Below are 24336 nucleotides of genomic sequence, written 5' to 3'. Positions count from 1 at the left end.
TAAATGAGCCAATTTGGTTCAAAGTTTTTCTATTATTAAACAACTTTTCTTATCCCTCAACTAGTAAAAGAATTTTGTAAAATATGGATGTCATTACAAAATCGGACACAATTAGTGTTTGGGGACATTAAGACAATCTACAAAACGGACTACACAAAGGGCAAAAGAACAAATAGAAGGAGATAAAGAAGCACTTCACAAAATTACAAGTCACAATCTGCGTACTATGTAGCATTTGTATAACGGGAACAAGCAACACTTCCTGAATGCCGAAAGATTGGCTCCACTTTTCTTTTTTCCAGAAGCATACTGGTATTACGCTTGATAAAGAGGCAATAGTTTTCCTTTTCCATTTCGAAAGAAGAGGAGGAGAAGGATAAAAGAGGACAATGAGGGAGAGAAAAAAAATAAAAGGATCTGGGGTATGTCAATCCACTCTAAGTTTGCTTTATTCATTTTCAAATGGTTTCTGGTTAGAATAATTTGCAACCTGACATAGTCTCTGTTGGGTAACTCTTGTAATCTAAACCACCTTTACTGACAATCTGCTGACTATATAAATATTTTTTTCATTATTAAAACATCTCATCTTCTGTATGACTCAGGATTTCCACACTTGAAGACTGCATCAATCTACAGAATGTCAGCACTGCAAGTCATGAATACTGTTGTAATCATCAAGTGGTTTGCCTGTCTTATTTTTGCTTTTAGATAAAGGCAATTTCTTATTTGCTTTGCAAAGACATATGACTCTTTCAAAATCACGTGAGCCTTTTGCTGCGGACAAGTATGCATTACTTAAGATCGCCCCAGATTTTCCAATCAGAATAACAGAAGTCATTCTCTCTTTATAAATTCATCTATTCAATTTCTTGTTTCCATGTATCTGCATTTCGACAATGTGAATCTTAAAAAGTCAATTCCTCTGTGGCCTGAAATGTATCAGATATCTAATGGATCCTTGTGGTTAAACTTCTTGGTGATGGAACATAAACAACTTTGCTTTAATTACCAGGCATTCATTTGTAAATCTCAAAATAGGCATACGTAAAGCACAAGAAAATGAGCAACTACAAACAAAAAAACCTACTAATAAGTTGCAAAAGAAAAGCAGGGCTACAATTTTTTTTTATTAAGACAACTGGTAATGGTAGATCGGGATAATTAAGAGTCAATAAGTACATTTAGTTTTTCCCAGCGAGGGCGGAGTGGGGCAAAATTGTTAACCCACGAATCGTACGTGGTCTACATTTATTTGGTATTTCCCATGATTTTTCTTGCCGGAATAAAATCCACTCTGCTACAGGTTCTGCTCCTATTCAGACTTTTCTGCTTCCTCACTTACCCAAATCAAACCTACTTGAAATTAATTCATAACATATCCTGAGATTTCCCCACTGGCTGTCTGAAACCACATCTGTTTACCTTCTTTACGGTAGCCATTTTCTTTTAGTTCTATTGTTCAGATCATGAGATTTTTCAGTAGAAAGGAAAAAAAAATCATAAAAATGAGGTGAGCTAACATTTTCTTAGGGCCTTAATGATTATATTAGGAATGGTGCTAAGTACTTTATATGAAACATCATACTTCATGCTCTTAATCATGCTGAAATAATATCCATTTTACAAATGAGAAAATTTAAGTTAAGATAATTTATGCAATTATTAAGTGAGAGAAATAGGATTTTAAAAGAGGTGGTCTGATGTCAGAGTCAAGGGTCTTAAACATCATATATGTGTTCACCTTATAAGAATTATACTGGCTGTAGCCTAAGTCAAAATTATCACAAAATCAATTCAAGGAAAACTTAATAGATTTTTATACTTCTTTTTGCACTGCTTAGAAACACCCTGATGTAACAGAACTGATCCAGATTAACAAAATGGCCCTCAGTGATTTTTTAAAAATTCTCCATTTGTCACATTTTTCCTAAGATGACATAAATGATGACATAGTAGTCTGTTACACTTTTGATGAAGCCCACTTCAATGATGTGATAGGATGTGTCATATTTAACTGATGTGTCTCTCTACATGTATCTTTAATTTAACCACCACACCCCCTGCCAGACTTCTCCAGTGTGAACTTTAAAAACATAGAGTGGTCAGTTGGCTCTTGAGGTGGTTGTCAAAAATGAACTAAGAAACAAAGAGATCAATTGTATACTCCAGAGTTTGAGTCTGAAATTCAGTTAGGACAAAAGCCTGAAAGAAACTGAAGGTCCATAGACAGACCCATTTCTTTACTTCAATTACAACACCACTACTGCCTGACCACCAAAAGAAAAGGAAAAAAAAAAAAAAAAAAACTATTCAGAGCCAGGATGAGAGCAAAGGAAATATGAACATACAAAACAAAAACAAAAACAAAAACAAAACAAAACAAAAAAACCCACCACCACCACCACAACAAAAAGCAACAACAACAACAACAACAAACCTTTGCATAGGGGCAAGTGAGAAGTCTTGGTCAAGGAAGAGGATGAGAACATGATTTTCCTTAAAAATTTGAAGATTCTAAACAGTCTTAGTCCATTTGGGCTGCTATACGAAAATACTACAAACTAGATAGCTTATAAACAACCAAATCTTATTTACCACAGTTCTGAAGGCTGGGAAATCTAAGGCCAAGGTGCCAGCAGATTTGGTGTTTGGTGAGAGCCTGTTTTCTGGTTCACAGAGAGTGCCTTTGGCTGTGTGATCACCTGAGATCTCAGATCTCCTTTAGAAGGGCATTGATTTACACTCATGAAAGCTCTGCCCCCATGACCCGATCACCTCCCAAAGGCCCAGCCTTCTAATACCATTACCTGGGGGCTAGGATTTCAACATATGAATCTGGGGGAGTTGTAGTTATTCAGATCATAGCACTGACTGTATATAACAAGGCATCATGACTCATTTTCTAACTGAGATTCAGGGAGGCAGCAGCTTCACAGATCTACCTCTTGTAAAATGCTATAGAGATAAGAAAATAGAAATGGTGACATGGTAGGTCTGAGTGTGAACAGCCTAGAGACTTCCTCCTCCTTAGTTTCCCTCAAGCCCTGTTTTTCTTTTTCTCCAAAAAGTCTTAAAGCTCGCCTACGCTCCCCACCAATGGTAAAGGAGACAGTTCAGTGAGAATTCTGGGGTCCTGTCAGTATTAGCTGTGATATGGGTATCCCACAGCAGAAGAAATAGCATGGGCCACCCCAGATGGGCGTCTTGGAGGGATCACAAACACTAGGAACTGAATTCAAACAGGCCAAGTTGAGCAGGCCATTATTAGAAAGCACATTAGAAAGAATATTGTATAGAGAATGGCTGGAGAAACAGATTAGAGGAGGAGGGTATATTGGAAACAGCAGTCCAGGATAAGAATGAAAAGACAGAACCAAAAAGCAGACAACAACTTATCAACTGGACAGTTTTTGTGATGTGAATAACTTTCTAGGAACAGAGGCAACCCCAAGGAAAAAATGAGAAAAGAATCTGAAAAGACATTTCAATTCAAATGGGATTTTGTTTTAAACTGAGAATAATGGAGCTGCCAGTGGATTGAACTAAGAATAAACATAATTGATGAGGGTAAGTCTTTGACCACTAGATAGAAATAATAAATAAACATTGGGTAACAAAAAAGTGACACTAATATACAGCTGAGTTTTAGGTACTGTTTGTTTTTCAGTCATAACCCACTAAATAAACATGTTCTACTTCTGAGAAAGCACAGTCATTTGACAACACCACTGATCGTGGCTCTTTAAGTAAGCTGAATATGCTTTCAATTAATTTTATTGTGGGAGATAAAAGAGGTAACCATACAATGGGAAACATGCTGTTGATTGAAAAAAAGGAACATAAATAGGAACATAAAGCCTGAAAGTGTATGTAGAAACTTTGAAGATCTAAAAGTAAAGACAGCATTTATATGGGTAAATGTAAACTTTTCATTTCATACATATTAAAAGTCAAGAAGCCATGTGGATTAGAATGCTTACTATTAGGCTAAGAACCTGGTAACATTTCTATATTTAAAAAATAGATCTCCCTTTTCAATCATCCTTTAATAAAGATAAGAAATACTTATTACAAAGCTAAATATATACAACACTGTGTCAGATGCTACATCAAAATATCCAAACTTCACCAGCAACTTGACAGCTAACACTGACACATTGATATATGATCACAAAAAGGTGCAAGAGACAGTCATACTATTTTCTATTGCTTTATGAAATTATCATTGTTAATGATCATAGAATTGCATTTGTTTGTCTGAGCCTTGGGGCAATCACTTTAAATACTAGCTAAGAATTTCTAAATAAGATCTATGTAGGGGTAGCACCTTAACACTTGCAAGAGAAAAATGTAAGACAGAAGGCTACCCAATCTGAGAACTATGATTTCATTGCAGGTGAATATCAAGATTAACATATAGGTGCCACATTTTAAAACATTTTTAAAACTCTTGAAACATCATGGAATTCTTGCTTAAAAAATCAAGTTAAACAGTATTTAGAAAGTAAAAAGCCTACATAATATCACCTATCATCAGACAATTTGCTAAGTGTACCCGATCTACATATACACACACATACCACTTGCCTATTTCCCCAGCAGTATTATCTTGGAAAATCATACTATGTCAGTATGTGTACCTCGACCCCATCCTTTTGGAAGGCTGCACAATATTTATTCTATAGTATACTATTACCCAGTTCTCTATAGATGTACATCATTTAGATACACACACACACACACACACACAAAGAGGTTTACAAAGTTGCTGTTGTGTGAATATTTAGGAGTTAAATTTCTTACAAAAATACACATATGTATAATTGCTGAATCCAAGCATGTGAACATTGACATTTACGTATTTAATTGTGATGACTAAATGTGCTCAGGAACTTTGTACCCATATTTATATTTTTTTGCTATGTATGATCAATATTATAGATTAAAAGCATCTAATTGTTTCAATGTGAGTTTCTTTCACTGTTAGTGAGGCTGGATATTGTGTGATTATGGCATTTATTCCTCTGTGTTTTAACTCTGGCCAAATGCTTATGCTTTTCAAAAAGTAATTTTCTCGTTGATTTTTAAATGCTTTTTGTATACTAGCATTTAGTATACTTTTAGGTATCCTAGCATTTTTTCCCATGTATTACAAATATTTTTGCCAGTTTGATGACTTCTCTCCATATTTAATATGCAAATTTTGAACAATAATTCTTTTTAAAGTAATCACAAATAAGATGTATTTTCTTAAACCAGACCAAAGGTTAAATTTATTATGATATTTCAAGTGCAATTATTCTCTTATAATTACAATTCTTGCACACCAAAATCATTACAAAAGATACCTAGTATGGCAGCATAATAATGTTCTGGCAGAGGGAGATTTTCCGTGTATAGAGGTATTTTCTCCAGGCACATTTAGAATGCACTTAAAATCTCCACATACTAGTATTGTCAGAAACAGCGAGGTTAAAAACTGTCTGAACTTGTCAAAATGTCTTTAAGCTCAGATTCAAAAGAGGGTAGAAATGTAAAACCCACTGAACCTGATGTTACTAGAAAACCATAATTCACTAAGGTATTTCAAGAAGCACAGCACCTGCTCACCTGAGGCAAACATGCAGGTGACAAAAGTTCAGCCACCCAGGTGTTTCTCCTTGCTGGTGTTTCCCAGACCCAGACAGCAAGCCACTTTATTCTGTTTGCTCTCTCAGTACCTACCTCCCTCCAAAACCACAAACTCTCCTGTGCACAGAATCTCTAGCCTTTGCCTTTAGTGACATCCACTTCCTCAGACATGTGCATATTAAAATGCACAGCTGGAGGGTAAATTGGCAAGTACTTAAAACATCAGGATATAAAGTTACAAATCTGAACCAGTTGTTTAAAATCTGACCTTGTGGATATATATATAAAATATAAATCATAGAGTTAGGTAGTTTTGTTTTTTTGTGTGTTTGTTTTTGGGTTTGTTGTTGTTTTTTATCATAGTGGCAATTTACCAGTCTCAAAATGTGAATGTCAATGTGGCCAATAACCTCTTGGGTGACTGGGGACTATATGGAACGATATGGAATTTAGACACCGCTTACGAATTCAGTGACTTCCATTTCAAAAGCAGATATAAAGAAACTTTGAAGCCAGAGACAAAGAATAAAGGGAAGCAGAAGGGAGTGGGGAAAATGAAATGGAATACTCTTTGTAATTTCTTCTACAGACTTTCTCCCAGAACTGGGGAGGAGCAAAATAAAAAAAAAATAAAATAAATAAAAAAAATAAAAAGCTTGGATCACTTATTGTAACCAAAACCACAAGTTATAATACTCTCAAGAGATTCTAACTATCCAGACATCTGTTGGATAACAGATGTAGCCAAACATGCGTCTTTAAAGAGGTTTCTAGGTTATGCAGTGACAGCTTTACATTCCAGAAAACAGATAATCCAATCAGAGAAAGAGCTAATCTGGATCCATTTCTTACCCCAAAAGAAAAACATAATTAAGGACATAACACCAACATAGGAAACATGATACCTAGAAGTATGAATTGTAACGTTTACTATTCTAAAATTTTTAAAAGATGCTTAAAAACTGCTGAAATATACTTGCATTTTAATGTCTATTTGGTGTAAATGTACTTGATTTAATGCCAATCAATCTCTCTACAAATGCAAGATATATTGGAAAGCATTCCATTAGAATGAGATATGTTGCATCTATATCAATTTTTGAGTTGACATCAGAAAATATTCATCTCTCTCTCTATCTCTCTTTTTTTTTTTTTCTTTGAGACAAAGTCTCACTCTGCCACCCAGGCTGGAGTGCAAGGCACAATCCTGGCTCGCTGCAACCTCTGCCTCCCAGGTTCAAACGATTCTCGTGCCTCAGCCTCCCCAGTAGCTGAGACTACAGGTGTGCACCACCATGCCTGGCTAATTTTTTGTATTTTTAGTAGAGACAGAATTTCACCATGTTGTCCAGACTGGTCTCAAACTCCTGACCTCAGGTGATCCACCCGCCTTAGCCTCCCAAAGTGTTGGGATCACAGGCGTGAGCCGCCACGCCCAGCCTCATCTCACTTTTACGTGGCATGAACAGAAGCTCACTCTCTGACATTTTCCAAGAGACTGTCCAATTCGAGCAAACATAAATACGGCTTCAATGATTATGAAGATGCTAAGCATCACCTAATAGTGCTCAAGTAAACCAGGCATGAAAATAACACTACGAAACACACTTGTGTTAAAAAAAAATTACGAAGTTAAATCTCCAGCATATCAGACTGTATCACAAAAATAAAAAAAAATACCCAGCATATTTTGTTTCTCATCAGTCCTTTTTGCCAAGAAATTCAGAACATGTTGCCTGCAGACAACTGTTTGTGAAACCTTATACTATTGATAAAGAGAACAAGAAAAGGATAGTTAAGCAGCCTGAAAGGGAATAAACTGTATCTGTAAATTCCTCAGGCCATAGAGAATTTTTGTATATAATCTTTGCAGACTGTTGGAAAATGGATATAAAATTGTCTGGGAACAAGTTCTGAAACAGATTTCTTCATTTGATCTGTTCTTTTAGATGCACCCCTATATGAGAGATGAGAAACAGCAAAGCTGAAAGTAGTATTTGCTGATAAGAACCTGACCACTGAAACAGCCTTTTCAATGCTTTGTGTAATTCTCTACTGAGAGTCATATCAGGACAGCCTGGGAGTTATGACTTCCTTCTATCGTGAGCACATCAGTTTCTTTTGGGAAGACAAGTTTTACTCTGAAAAGGTCTCCACCTCCCAACCACAGCTAGTTGATGACAATTCCTTTAAGAAAAGGGTCAAATGATGATGGCATTGCCTAATCTTGCTTGCAGTTTTTAAGAAAATACTTAAGCTAACAAGGGATGCTATCCAATTTACATAGTAATTTATATGGTAAAGGAGCTTTAAAACTCCTTCATAAAATTAATGCTAAGATAAAAAAACTGATTAGTTTAGATTTGCAACTTTTAAGGATTAGCATTTATTATTGGAGTTTTGTTGAGCCTAATTCATAGTCTAACTTCCTTTTTTGTACTTAAAATTTTCTTTTGTTTTATATGAGTGACAAGGATGAATATCTCAATACATAAGCATAAAGGGATAGGTTTTTTTTTTTTTAGTACCCTCTCATTCCACGTGGCAGGATATTCTAGACAGAGAAAATGTTCAAATGTTTAAAAATGTCTTGAAGATGTTAATCCCTCAATATTTTTATCTTCTTTTCCATTGTCTGTCCAATCAATACAAAAGCACCCAGTTTTCGCTGTATGGCCAATATCAGCAAAACCACTATCAGGAAATTTAACTGTGACAAATATCACAGCTAATCTTCAAGAACAGGAAAGGATTAAGTCAGACACAGACAAAATAAAAATGACAGATGCATTCACAGCTTGCACCTCAATTTTTTAGGATGTCTCAAACCTCCAGCGTGAATTAATTTTTTGTCACAGTGAACCATATCTCAGATTCAGAATCATGACAGTTTTCATTCTGTGTCATGTATCACCATCTAGAAAACACGAGCTCATTGGGTTCTTCCAGCTGTGTCAGGGGAGGAAGTGTCCTCTCCATTTTGCAGCTAAGGAAGAGGAGGAGCTGAGGGGTTATAGGTTTACGCAACATAATGCAGCTAATAAGTGGTGATATGTGTCCAGAATCTGTTTTTCAGTCCCGTTTTTCCCTACCTATATCTGGACAGACATTTCTGCCTCTCTGCAAATATTAGAGATGCCTACATTGACCAGGATTTTTATGAGCCCCTAAGTGAATTTGGGAGGGGGGGGAATAAATTACTAATAAAATTAATGTATCTCTTTTCTCTTTTTCCCTGTCTGCCCTTCTCTCTCTTTCAATGCATACATATGGATATGTACATAAATAAATATGTATATATATTCATCTTCTAAAGTCCTTCTCCTTTCTTCCTCAAACTCATATTACTGACCTCAATACCTGCTGCCCCAAAAGAAAACACAATTTGACAAACTAGTCTTCTCTGCTTTCATTGAATGATATGTATGTGCACATATGATACAGACAAATATGCAAACTTTTTTGTTATTATTTTCCAAAAAGGACATATATGTGCTTTTCCTGAGTTTTTCTTTTTCAGTTAGCAATACCATATGGAACACAGTTCACTCATAGATCCCACCTCTTGATGGTAATTGCTCAATTCCACTTTTTTTCTTACTGCAAACATTGTCACAATAAACATTTTGTACATGTATCATATGCTGCGGCTTGTATTTATGGGAGGTAGACTCATAGGAGTAAGAATGCTCAGCCAAAGTTTATAAATATTATTACTGTTACTACATTTTCCAGTCTACTTCTTTAAAAAACTAAAACTCTAATTTTCTACCAGTAATCTATGAGAAATAGCATTTTCTTTTAGCAAGACATCTTTTACAATGACTCAAATTTACGCCACATAACTATTTGTATTATTATGCAAACACATCCTAAAACATAACACTTTTAGAAAGCTCCTGCACCTGTTCTACCAAGCAGGAGAAGAATCTGAGGCAAATCCCCATAGTTTAGGCATTGCGACATTATGGCACCATTTTATGGAGGAAAGGCCACAGAAGCCCATGGGCATGATAGCTGCATGGCTCTCAGAGGGCAGGGGAATTTCATTACGGTCCTACAGCATCCAGCTTTGAATGCTTGAAACTGACGGCAATGTTCTGGAATGCATTTCTCCCCTCTTATTCATCATCCAGTTACTTTTCACGCAGATCTCACTGGCTGGGATCTCCTGGCATTTTGCATGCATCTCAAAGATGGTTTCCATTACCCTTCTGGTCATGAAATTGTCATTCTGGACACGTGCCCTACACAACTAACACCAATCAAGAGTTTGTAAATATTTTAACATAACTCTGATGTTTTTTTCCTCAGTAATAGGCTTATGACATATGCCAGAGAAAAAGAAAAAGTTTTGTAGAAAGTGTGAAGCAATTGGGTGTTGATTAGAAAAATTTTTATTGTTACCAAATCATCATAAACTCGACAATGACAACAAAGTCCAGAAAAAGTATTTCCATTATTCATAAACATTCTGCCTGGTGTTTTTAAAAATAATCTGCACCTATTGCTTTGTGATGTTTAACTTTCCTAGCTGAGATAATGCCCTCAGGGTAAGTATACAAAATTCTGTAAATCTTTTTTGAACCATAATAATGAGAGGGAAGAACATCATATAGTCCTAGGCTGGCTTCCAGAGAGAAACGTCATTTTATCTGTCTACATACTGAGATCAAATGATTATAAGTAAACTTTTATGCCTATTATATTTTTAATGCCATTTTTAAACATCTTCATAATTTCCTAATCATGTATACAAATTATTAATATTGTCAAGAAAGGCCTCAATGAATCCCTAATGCCATAATCCTTAGGATTCAGATGGCTAATGTATGCTCCCTGAGAAGTGAAGTAGAAAGGAGGGAAACTATTTTTAGTTGAACATCTACAATATATGATATTTTGATGCCCTCTAATCTTTAGGGTGAAAAATATCACAGTGCTTTAATATTTTAACATAAATCAAACTATTCTGTTTATTATTATTGCGGCTCTCTAATGATTCATCTCCAAATTTATTGCATCCTGCTTTCATTGTGAAGCCTGGAATTGGAGCATTATAATATTTAGTAAATATTCAAGGGTCTTGAGTTGTAAATCTACGTTTCCTGTAATCCTTTTTGTAAATGTAAATGTTTAGAAAGAGAAATTATTTCTAAGATGTTAGTGGGTATAAAATTCCATAATTTTAATAACATTAGTACCCCAATGAAGTTAACTCATCAGTAACTTTTAAAGAGTGTTATTTAGCAAGGTTATTTGTTGAACTTTCATGCAACTAGTGATTTTTACCCAGCTGGATTAGCACCAGACCACCTAAAAGAAATCATGGGTCTTGAGATGTGAGTAAGTTTTGGCAAATTTATGGGTGGAATGGAAAAGTAAGAAGTAAATAGATCTCTCTTTCGTGGAGAGAAACTGCCTCTACATTTGCTTCTCTAGTATATTTGCTATTCTCACCCTGTTTTTTGTATTTCCTGTACCTAACAAAACCAAGATATTTATGTTTTTAACTAATAGACTTCATTATAAAGCATCATTGTAGGGCCAGCCACCATAATCTTAAACACTAAAGCAGTTTAATTAGTCTGTTCCAAAGTGAATACTATATAACAATTTCGAGCAATGATGATTACAACTTAAATCCTTTAAAATATAATTTTTGTCACTTGTGAATAATGTCCCTTTCACAGAATATTCAGATTAAATCGGAATGTTGTTTTTAAATATAGCTTACTGGCCTTAAACCATAAATAATTTGGAATACCATTTAATAATACCATTTAATATGATTCTGCTTTTATGATATCATCAGGCACAAGCTGTCCACGTAGAGAAAAGGGTAGATTAGGACATTTATCTACTCCTGACTTCCCCGGTAGTACCCAGTCCTCCCTATCTCATATCAAAATGGAGAACCTCAAACAATTTTTTCCAGTTTTCTTAACAGACGAACTTCATTCACAGGTTAGAGAGTAAAGCTTATTGCTATGAAAATCTCTTCAGAGAGAATACTAGAAACAACTTTCTGTACTTATGACAAACTTCTCAGTCTGTGCTTTGCAAGTAATTTGTGGACCAGTAGCTATTGTAGTGTTGTTTCCTCTGTCTGGCAAAAAAACATTGTCCCAGTCTGTGACACACAGTCTTGATTTCACTTGATAGCTAAAGATATCTTGCTAAGTGAGAGATGAACAAGATAGTGTTTAATATCTGGATATAATCACATTTGGGGCCAGCTCATATAATGACTCACTGAGAGAATCCACTATTAGGTGGCTACTTACACAAATTAATGGCTAGTAATTAGGATGTGTTTTTTTGAGAAACAAAAGGTACATCAGCATATGTTTACTCCCTCTAAGTTCTAGATTTCATGGACCTGAGAAATAATAGTTTATGAAAAAGTAATTGTTATATATATATGTATATATATATATATGAATATGATGTTGTTTTGTTTGTTTAATATTAGGTTACCTAACTGTATCCTAGCAAAAAGTATATGAATACCTCAATTCTAAGTTGTTTATGTATACTGTATATTGCATTATTGTGACATTCCTCAAAGTAAAAATAGATATTTATAACAAAATTGTAGCTAAAATAACATGAGGGATCCCAAGAAAAATAAATCTGTAGATCTACAGATGAATACAATCTCATGCCATGAGCAGCTTGTGTTTATAAAAAAGTCACACCACAAAGCATGACTACTTTTGTTTTGGGTACATTTAAATAAAGTGGATGAAGTGGAAATTGTGAAAGTCAAGTTTAAATTTCAGTAAAAAGCCCTTATTAGCAAATCTTCACTTGAAAAATTAATTTAAACTTGGCTGAAATGTACAAGGTTGTATGTCTTACATTAGGTAAATTATTGGCAATAACAGGAAGTAAGAATGACAGCATTTCAGTAGAATGCATGGAATGATTGTGACCACTGAAAGAGGACTACTATGTCAGAATTTACTTAATGTCATCACTAAAAAATCTGAGGATGATAAGAGGAGACATATTCTGGCATTCACACGTGAATGCCTGGTAATATGTTGTACATGATCACAAATATTTCCACATTTAACTCTCCCCCTCCTTACACACAAAGGGGCCCAGTGTAATACTCTGAGATAGCTGCAATCAGTCCTCCACATCCTGTGACCCTTCCTTATTCACTGTACGATTCTAGGTGTTATCTCGGCCCCACCTACCCTTGTTAACCTAGGTTACACGCAGCTTAAAGTAAGGTGAAAGTCATTCAAAAAGCTGAAAACCATAGCTTCTATTATGGGGAAGAAACAAAGTTAAATGAGAAGTTAATAAGTATACCCCCAAAAATGTGTTCATAATAAAAGCAGAGTGGAGTGGAAAAATCTCCTGCTAAACACAATTTAAAATGCTTTTTTACTGAGGAATATACAAAACATTTTATATGCTATAGGGAACTGTGATCTCTAAGAGGTATATGTGGGCAATGTAAATAAATTCAGTTGATAATAGATCTTTTGTTTTCTCAATTAAGCCCGTATTATCACATTCTGAGTATTTTTCCTATGGAAACCATGGAACTCAGTTTAAAGATTGAGAAAGGAAAGGGAAAAAAGCCAAATGTGAGATCTGTGATAACACCCTCTTGGTAAAGATGGGCATTTTTCCCGTGGCGTGGAGGGCAAATACAAATGACATATGATCATACCATACTGATCATTCCAAGGTACCTGTATGTAATACCTGTTCAACAGAGGGAGCAAAAAATAAGAGTGAGCTAGCATGACAGCAAAGCAACACCAAGACAAAGGTTAGAGAAATAAGGAGCCCTGGGTGTGAAACATGGGGTGGCATACACTTGCACAGCCCTGACAGTATGGATCCCTTTAAATTTTGTTCCAGAGGCACCTCACTCCCCTCACCACCACTCAGCCCGTCAGAAAAACTGGACCACCTTACTTCTTTCCTATGGCAGCTTTGCCTACCAAACCTCAAACCCTATTATAATATATTGTAATGAATCTTAACAATTTAAATACTTAAAAAAAATTAAGAATTAAAAATTTAAAGGTAAATATTTTAAAAATCACAGATATATGCTCTTTGAAAAAAAATACAGAAAATATATAAAATACAGAAATATATAAAATAAAAAGTGAGGTTCTCTCAATCCCACAGTTATACTCCTAGATATATTTCCAAGAGAACTAAACACACATTTACATAAACATTTGTACATGAGGGCTGGATGCGGTGGCTCACACCTGTAATCCCAGCACTTTGGGAGTCCGACGCAGGCAGATCACGAGGTCAGGAGTTTGAGACCAGCCTGGCCAACATAGTGAAACCCCATCTCTATCTACTAAAAATGCAAAATATTAGCCGGGCATGGTGGCAGACACCTGTAATTCTAGCTACTCAGGAGGCTGAGGCAGGACAATCGGTTGAACTCGGGAGGCAGAGGTTGCAGAGAGCCGAGATCTTGCCACTACACTCCAGCCTGGGCGATAAGACTGAAACTCCGTCACAAAACGAAACAAAACAAAACAAAACAAAATCTTGCACATGAGTGTTCATCACAGTATTATTCCTATTAGCCAAAAAGTAGAAACAAATCTAATGTCCATATTCATTTGTTTATGCATCAAATGCATAAGCAAAATGTGGTATTATCCACACAGTGAAATCGTACCCAGCTCCAAAAAAGAATGACTTTATGATAGATGCTACAATACACATGAAACTTGAAAACGTGTATACTAAGTGAAAAAAGACACAAAAAGCCACATATCATACAATTCCATTTGTATGAAACGTCCAAAATAAAAAATTCCACAGAAGTAGAAAGCAGACTAATATTTGCCAGGCATAGGGGATAGGGAAAATTGGGAGAGATTCCTAAGAGGAATAGGAGTTCTTGTTGAGGTGATGGAATGTTCTGTAATTAGAAGGTTGCACAATATTGTGAATATAAGACCCATCAGTTATACTTACGAAAATGGTGAAGCATATGCTATTGTGAAATATATCTAAATAATAAATTTTTAGAAGTTAAAAAAAGTGAAAGTCTGTCCATCTTCTCTTACATAGCTAGAATTTACAGAGTACTTGTTATATGCCCGGTATATTTGTAAATGCTTTACTGAATGAACTAATTTAATCTCAAAACAATCCTATTAGGCATCGTTTACCTATAAAGAAGTTGAAGTAGAAGGAGGGCAAAGTCATTGGTCCAAAGTCTGCTTCTTTTGGCAAAGCTGGGCTTACAAAATCAGGCAGTCTGGCTTCAAAGCTCATGCTATCCACTAACTTACCATGAGTAACTACCATTAAAAGTTGGTATATACACTTCAGGATAACTTTCACTGAGGAAGTGCATGCGCCCAGATGCATGAGTGTGTGTAGAAGATAACAGTTATACACAAGGATGATAGATACTGAGGGTCGGCACTACCCACAGGCCAAATTCGGCATCACCTGTTTATGTACACCCATGAGTTAAGAATGCAAGAGTGAATTTTTCAGTGGTTGGAAGAAAAGAAGGAAAAAAGCAGAGTAGCATTTGATGACACATGAGAAATATATAAAACTCAAATTTCAGTGTGAATCAATAAAGTTTTATTGGAACACAACCATCTTCATACCAATTTTGTCTACAGCTGTTTCTGCACCACATGAGCAGAGTAGAATTAGGCAGTGGTAACAAGAGACCTGTATGGCACCACAAAGCATAAAATATTTTGATCTGTTTCTTTACAGAAAAATTTTGCTAACCCCTGGATGATGCCATACATGATACTATAAAACTTCAGTTTGTCACTACACATTATATTATGTTCAACCTTCTAGATTTCAAGGTTTCCTTAATTTCTTTAAGTAGATACAATGAAAAAAAGCACCTAAAATTATTAAACTATTTGCAATGAATTGAATGTTTATGACTCCCCTCCAAATACATTCAGATGTTGAAATCCTAACCCCCAAGGTGATGGTATAAGAAAGGGAGCCTTAGAAGGTAATTAGGTTATGAGGGTGGAGCCCTCGTGAATGGCATTATTGCCCTTATAGAAGAGATCTTCAAGGTTACTTTGCCCGTTTCATCATATGAGGTTACAATGAAAAGATGGGCACCTAGAAAACAGGCCCTTACCAGACATCAAATCTTTTAGAACCATGATCTTGGATTTCGCAGCCTCCAAAACTATGACAGTAAATTTCTGTTGTTTACAAGCTACCCAGTGTATGGTATTTTATTATAACAGCTTGAAAGCACTAAGACATCATTTCTCTACTAATGAAAATTTCATGTTTTTAGGCTGGGCGCAGTGGCTCATACCTTAATCTCAGCACTTTGGGAGGCCACGGTGGGTGGATCATGAGGTCAGGAGTTCGAGATCAGCCTGGCCAACACAATGAAACCCCATCTCTACTAAAAATACAAAAATTAGCTGGGCAGGGTGGCATGCACCTGTAGTCCCAGCTACTCAGGAGGCTCAGACAGGAAAATTGCTTGAACCTAGGAAGTAGAGGTTGTGGTGAGCTGAGATCGCAGCACTGCACTCCAGCCTGGGCGACAGACAGAGCGAGACTCTGTCTCAAAAAAAAAAAAAAAAAAAAAGAAAGAAAGAAAGAAAAAGAAAATTTCATGTTTTTAGCAAGTTCCACTAAAAATAATTGGATTAATGTATTTATTTTCTAATGGATGTGAAATTGACCTATATTTTAATGGTCCAGGTCACCGGGACTTTGAGAAGTTTTATGACTATATGAAGGTTCTTCTCTTGGCTGCTTCGTAGTCACCCAATTATTGATGCTGAATTTTCAGCTGAGTCACTGTTTCAGGCTGTGTGGTCAGGTCAATGTGGCAGAGGTTATATAGAGGGACCCAAGTTTCACTGTTCTCAACTGCTCTACTACCCCTTCCTAGCTTGGTCCTATTATGCAGAAACTTCTGTTCATTTAAAAGTAGTTGGAAAAGTGGTAGAGTGGCTACTACCCTTTTGCTGCCCCTCTTTAGAGGATAGTGTGGTGTACAACCAGATCCCCATCCCTTTAGGACTGAAGCATTTATTCTCCTGTTGCTGGCAATTTCTGACTCTCAGTTGCTTCTCTCTTTGGGAATTGCCTTCAGCTGAACAAACCCACCTCGCCTAATATCATGTCCCCTTCCCAGAAGCAGATCACAACTTCTAACTGGTCAATTCAGGAATGTAAAAGCCCAACCCCCTTGGCCCGAGGCAGAACAGTTATGAAGAACCATCTCACTCTGGAGCGCCTTGTAGAATCCAGGCCTCTATTAACCTCATCGGTGAGACTTCTTCTGCCCAAATCTCTTATCCTCCAAAGATGTTGCCCTGAGAACATTACCCCATAAATTGTCTACAAGCCAATCTGAGTCTCAGAATCTGTTTCCTAGAAAAATTGACCTGCAACAACCCTCTCTAACTCCTCTCAAAGAAAGAGAGATGTAATATTTGTTATTATATCTGAGTTTAGCAGAATAAAATGACCACGTATGGCTCAGCCCCTTCCACTCTCTCTTTTTCAGGCCAGCCTCGATGCATGTTGGTGCACTGCTCTGCTTGTGCCTTTTGTAGGGAAACTGTACAAGAGTTAGGCTTCAGGTTATGTTTTTCAGAGAAAAATCTGATCAATCATCAATCTCTTCATAGTAATGGAGCTCTAAGCTGTATAACAAGGAAGGTGTCCATAGGAATCTTCTCTGAAGTCGAGATTTTCCCCAGAACTGCATGTACCAGAATCTAAATATAGCTGAAGGCAGCAGGAGGTCTAATTGTGGCATTAAGTCTAATCTAGAATCTCCAATTCTGCCTGATCAATGATTATGCTAATAATTTTATCTTTATTTTCATGATTCCTTTGTTTTCTCAATTGGGTCAAAATTTATGAAACGAATCTTGATTGTCATCCTAAACCTACACTGACAAAGAGCAGCACGCCATGCATGCAATAGGAAAACCTTCATCTTTCACTATTAACCATTTTAATAGTCGAATTCACCTAATTTTACCTGATTTACTTACACAAGGTGATGGTATCCCAGTAATCCCTTAGAGAGGGACACGTCTTAGTTCAAACTTCAGCTTGGACACATAACAATGCAACTTAAGCTAGTAGTTTTCTGAGCCTCAGGTTTCTTATTCATAAATGAAACTAACAAGAACTATCTCAGATTTAGTTTAAGAATTTAAAGTAATGTGTGTGTGTGTGTGTGTGTGTGTGTGTGTGTGTGTATGTGTGTGAGCATTTATATATAAAGTACCCCAGGTAATGCCTCATATTGTGAGTAATAAATGCTCATTCATAGCTCTGTAAGTATGAAGAATTATCATAAATGATATCCAACTGGGTCCTCTCAAGAATTTCCAGGGGGAAAAATCCCTCTTGTCTACTTCCAAAAGGTGTGAGAATGGCTTTTCATGTTGATGAGATTATTTCAACCTGAAATTCTGTAACAAGTCAGTGAATCAAGCTCACGCTGAAGTGAACAAGTACAAAGCAGGCCATCAAAATGAAAGAGCAATAATCACATCCATTTCCCCCTTATTGGTAGAATTCGTAGAGGGAAGAGCATGCCCTTTACCTGAAAAGAGCATTGTTACTGTTGCCACATAGGTACCACATGAGACAAAGAGCCTCCTGAGACCGGCTGTCCATGAAGGCATGAAGGCAGCTGCCAAATTGGGAACTCTAATAAGATCTGGCCTCAGGCGTCACATGACTCCCAAGTTCTCTTTATTCTGTTAGTGTGTGGCAAAGAAAGAAGGGAAGTCGGCGCTGGCTGTCCCATCACACCCTCTCCTGCAGAGGGAGTACCAAGTCCCCTGATACTTTGTTTAGAAAAGCAGCTTGAACCCAGTCTCAATAGGAAGCTGAAATGGGTTAGATGGGGCAATGATCAACAATGGAAAGCTCAGTGATCATTTCCAATGATCAACAATGGAAAGCTCAAGTTAACCAAAATAAGAATGTTCCACTCACGTCACGGGAGAGGTGAAATAAAGCTGAGCATTTATGACTCTGGGGAATTATTTGTTGTGAACCAGCACATGACTAAGGGTTCTCCATACTACACAAAAGCTGAGGAAGGAAAGAATTTCTTTAAGCTTTTGGAAAGAGAGTTCCAGTGTGCCGCAAAATGTTCTAGCGAAAGAATCTGGGACCCACCACTTTGGACTCTAGGGATGCAATGATCAATTTGTCGTTTTGGGCTCTGATGCCTGTGATTTCATGAGCTCAGAACTATGAATACTATTAATATAACTAGTCTGGTTCAAAAACCAAGCTCAGACAGTTAACACGTAACCTTCAGAACTAGTGAATTCCAGAGAGGAGATGAATGCTCTGTGAAGAAATCATTTCCTTACTATTCGTTTCTAAATCTGTTGAATATAAATTTTATAGTAGTCTTTTAAGTCTTGTATTATTTAAATCAGACAGGAAGAGAGGAGAGGAACAAAGGAAGAGGAATAAGAAAGAGAAAAGAAGGAAAGGCAAAGGAGGGTAAAATCAGGGAAAGGAGGGCAGGGGAGGGGAGGGGAGGAAGAAAATGAAGAAAACATCATTCTTTTAAAATATGTTCCCTAATTCTTGCTCAAAAGGCTACACTATAGACTATATTTCAGAAAGCAGTTTTTATAAGTCATACATGAGGCCTAACAAAAAAAAAGGAAAGAAAGAAAAATTACTCAAGTATACTATTTCTGAATTCTATTAGGCCTGACACATGGTATAATGTACAGAGACATGGGAGATTTAAATAATGGGCTCAGTTCTTTGTAAACAGAAGTTACCAGAGAGTCCATTTCAAAGGGACAGACTACTAGCCTAAGAGATAAGAGAAGAGCTCTGAGACCTTTCTCAGGCTGTATTGCATGAGCTAGTCATACCAGTTTCTGCAGGAATGCAGAAATTATTACAAAATGGCTAGGTTCCATAAACATGTTGGTAAAGTTTAACTTTACAGATAAGAAAAAATAATTTCAAAACAAATTTCCACCTTTCCTTAAATTAACTTTATCTTGTTAGAGAAAGAAAGAAATCCAGCAGCTTACCTGTATCAAATCCCACACTTGGCACTATGTCTACTGTCCCATGAAAGGCTCCAGCCCATGCTGAGGTAGCAGAGGTGACTGTACTCGGTTCTGTCTTTGTGATGTCACACTGGGGAGCAGGAATCCTGGCCGCATGCACTGAAGGCATCAGCAGAGGCCCATAGGATGGATCCAGGGCAGAACCGGCAGGAGGGTGGTGATGGTGGTGATGATGGTGGCGGTGGCGCATGTGGGCATGAGGGTGGTGGTGCCGCATGTACACGTCATGCATATGGCTGTAGGATGGGCTCACCTGAGATGTCAAAGGATAAGGCCAGGACTCAGACACAGCAGGGGGAGGGGCTGGGCCAGTCTGATGCAGGCTGTGTCCTGGCCAAGGACTGGGATCAGCTGCAGAAAAGGTGCCAGGGGGTCCAGTGACCTGGAAGTCAGGATGAACTGCCCCCAGACAAGGTGCAGGTGGGGGCTGGTAAGAGCTGGTCCAAAAGGAAGTTGGGAAACTACTCCGTTGGCTTGAGAGAGCTGAGCTGTCTGAGAAGACAGAAAATAAAAAAACACGATTAACATAAGACTCAGTTTTGGGATAGACTTGCCTCTAATTGTCCAATAATATTTTACAAGCAGTCAAACGAGCATGCACTCTTATTCTTCCCAAACAGGGGTGAACTGATATCAGGTTGGCCTCTGGGCTCGCAAGCCAATGGGTCCGTGTGCAGGATCCAAAGTGTTGAATGAGCCTCCCTCCATTTGCTTTGCTTGGCTTATGCCGTCACAGTCTGTGCTAAGGTTTGCAATTTGGGGATTGAAAAATTTCATTTCCTTCTGAGTACCTTGCAGCCATTAGGCGTAAGAGGAGGTCATAGCTACCCACTTCACTGGTAAAGAAAGCTTATGCCATAAATGAGGTTTATATAAGTTGGAAATGATCATTTTTACCAACTTCTAAATGCAAATACGATTTTCATTTAAAGGAAATATTTTAATGCCGAAGGTAACAATGAAAGTAAGATCACAATTACTTATACTCACTAACACTCATTTTCCATTAAGAAGAGTGTATTCTAGCCTCATTTTATTTGTTTATTTTCTGTGGAGATCTGGGAGTCTCTAGACCGAGAATAAAAACGGTCAATATTTAATACAGTATCAAATGTCCAACACTATGCCAGGGGCTTTTCATAGATAATCTCACAGGAGTTTCATTCCAGGCCTATGGGGTAATTATTGTTATTATCCCCATGATGAGAAAATCCCAGCAGAGAAGAAGTCTAAGGCTTAAGATGGCAAGAATGGGACTAGGCTTTGAAGCCAGGTGTCCTAAATGGCCAATGGCTGGTCCTCTTCATAAAGTGCCACAAGAGGGCACAATTGAAACTATGAACTTCAATGTCTCGAATTTGGTGAAGATCCTATGGAAATGATAAGTGGAGGAAATTCAAGTAGAGGTCACGGGTTTGAGGAACTATTTTGGGGAGACGGAAATATCAAAGAATAGCACTTAGAGACAAATAAGAAAGAAAATCATCCCCTAACTCTTCATCAATTCAATTTCCTACTCGATCATAACACATTTATACATGACCTACTGTGTATCAAACGTAGGCATCAGGGATGACCAAATGGACACCATTTTTAGTCACAATCTGCAGAAGGATAGATAAGTAAAACCAGACATGTGCAAGGTGACACGGTAGGTATTCTCCCAAAAGGAAGCACAGAGAGCACCGACCCAGCTTAGAAAGTGATAGGTAAGTGGAAGCTGACAGGCTGAGCAGGGGCTAGCCCTGGGAAGAGAGCTTTAGGCAAATGGATCAGCACATAAGAAAAGGTCATATATTACACACACACACACACACACACACACACACACACACGACAACAGCAGCATTTGAAAGACAAAAAGAGTTCGGTACGCAGAAGGTGGCAAAAGAAAAAATGAGACTATTGAAATAAGGACGCAGACGGGTGTAGACTTGCTGGCCATGGTACTGAATGTAAATTCTATTCTGAGGTGATAGGGTCTCAATGGGCTTTGAAGGGTTTTAATCTAGGAAGTGACATAGTCAAATCCATTTGTAGAAAGGTCAGTGTCTCCACCTGTAGCCTGGTGCCTACAGTGTTGTGTAACTGAACAAGCACTGGGCTGGGAGACCAAGGAGCCCAGCTTTCATCCTAGGTCTTACCCTAGGACCCTCGTTTTATCACCCCATATGGACCCATTGATCTTTCCATGGCTTACTTTTTTTTACTAAGAAAATGAAGTATTTGAATCCATTAATTCAAATTATCTACCGGCTTAATACTGCTAACAGTCTGTGAAGTGCCCCATGGATTATTTTTAACTATAGAAGAAGATATCTTCTAAAGACATTAGTCATGCAAGTTTAAAGAGAGTATTTGTATACTGAGTTCCACATAAAAGAAACCTGCTAGATCTTTCCATTGAATGAAGGGTAAGAGTGGAGAATATCTTAGGAAGTATTTTAAAATAAGAATATTCAAAACATTATCTATGTTCTCACTTCATAAACTTCCAGGCCATACTTTTCTTACCTCAGGGAAAGCTTAAAAAACTTCAATCAACCACCACATATATCATTTGGTTAACATGATTAGGCTATTAATGTGGTGTTTGAACATCTCTTCTCCCCTAACGGCTGTGGCAGCAGCACTGCAAGCTCTTCCATTCTCTCCCCTTCAGCCAGGCATGGGCACCAGAGCTGTGATCATTTATCCCATCCATCCTGTGGTCAAACAGCTATTCACAGTCAATTCCCTCCCTCACAACATCTTCATCGATCTCAAAACACTCGGGGGAAATCTAGGAGATGATGTTCTTCAAAAGGCAAAGAATGGAAGTGCACACTTTAAATCTTCAACCAACCTCAGGAAACTTGTAATTGAATGGTTTTGTTAAAATCAAAATCTATCCAAAAACACCCCCTATGATCAACCTTACTGGCATTGAGGTAAATATGTTTTCTTGAATTAACAATCGTCTCTTTGCAACATATGAAAAATGCTATTAATGACAAGAAGGAAAGTCATATAAGTTGTAAGAAGAAAATTCAATATGCCTCACGTGATGGTCATTTGTAGAATATTTCAGTCACACCCACAATGAAAGCCATCAATGTTTAAACTTAAAAGCCATGCACAGAGTTTAGAGAGGCTCCTTGTTCTACATAGTTCATCCCTGCTACCACACGTCTGCCACTTTGCTCTCACAACCCCCATCTGGTGGGACCAAAGCCTTCATTCTGCTCCTAACTTCCATCTCCTGGGGGGCTAGAATCCTATTATGAAAACTAGTTAACCCCAACCACAAGTAAGTGCCAGAGATACAGAATTTCCCTTATTAAAATCCACTATTAAGATGTCAAAAGTACAGAGTATATACCATTTCTCTGTATGCTTTTAGGCTCATTTATATGTACATGGAGCCAATCTTATTTTATAGATGCTTATGCAGTTTGAATATGCAGGCACAAAAGGGAATAATGAATGAATTCCTTATCAAAAATATTATTGGTATATTTATGAAGTACTGTACCATGATTAGTGAATACATTATTATTGAAAGTAGAAATCTATTTTTGAAAATGCACTCCATAAAGAATGAACAGAGTTTAAAAATGCTCCAGGGAAAAATAAAATTAAAAGGAACTTAATATTTTCCCAGTCAATATGTCTCTTGAGATTAATATAAAGTTTGCAAAGATCTATGCAGCCCTTGAAAAAAAACCTGTTGCATTTACAATTGAAACAATATTGAATTGAAAATAAGTTTATGAAGAAGCTTATACTTCAGAATCACTATTCGGTGTCTTACTTGTTTAAAGAAAAAAGTCTTGATGCAAAGGAAGAGATGATATGCTTTGTTTCATGCCTGAGAATCAGTGTGCTTATTTCATATGTATGTAAATTTTTTTCATTACATGATTCTTTGCTTATGAGTACTTAATCACAGCCATATTTGTTGGATGAAGAAAACATATGAAAAGCTGTGTGAGCTATTTCTATGCAATATTACATTTCAGGTTAGTGAAGGCAATACAGTACTTTATGCTATTAACATTATATGGTGATTTTGGATTCAATATTACCTGATACACAGATGATGTTAACTGATATTTGGATGATGTTGACACTGACAGTCTAACACATACAAAAAGCCCAACTGTAATTTTGATTCAATATGCATTTGGGGTTAAAAATATTACACACACATACATACACACAAGTTTATTTCTAGACAAAAAAGAAAATGGTAATATTGATACATTGTCTAATACAATCCACTCAAAGCAAACCTAGTAATCTCACTATCTGATTTAGACTGGAACATGGTACACCAGGTATTTCTTTCAATTTCATAATAGCTGGGATACTTTTTACACTGATTCTAAATGTCTCTTTAAAACACACACACACACACACCCCCAAAAAACAATTTTAAAAAATCTCAGGGTAAAAAAGTTAAGAAAGATAAGATTCAAAATTTAAAGAATGATATAGCTTATTAATTTTGAAAATAACAACAACTAAATTAAAAGGAAAACGGGACAATGAAGTGTTGCAGAAACTCTAAGTCATCTTAAAAATTTCCAGAAACCACATTAGAATCAAAATTGATTAAAAC

The 24336-nt window shown here is 36.9% G+C and overlaps 1 protein-coding gene across 2 annotated transcripts in view; it reads right to left on the bottom strand.

Annotated features, from left to right (window-relative positions):
* The window catches only part of VGLL3 (vestigial like family member 3), a 47396-nt gene that overhangs the window by 4096 nt on the left and 18964 nt on the right, over positions 1-24336 (bottom strand). For both annotated transcript variants that reach the window (XM_028844721.2, XM_001104200.5), the window contains exon 3: positions 19695-20225. In XM_028844721.2, coding sequence (XP_028700554.1) covers positions 19695-20225 — 531 coding nt within the window. The remainder of the gene's footprint in view (positions 1-19694; positions 20226-24336) is intronic.

The sequence above is a fragment of the Macaca mulatta genome, chromosome 2 (genome assembly GCF_049350105.2).
Source record: "Macaca mulatta isolate MMU2019108-1 chromosome 2, T2T-MMU8v2.0, whole genome shotgun sequence".
Lineage (NCBI taxonomy): Eukaryota > Metazoa > Chordata > Mammalia > Primates > Cercopithecidae > Macaca > Macaca mulatta.
Note: the sequence above shows the minus strand (reverse complement) of the source record. Positions and strands in the feature narration are given on the sequence as shown.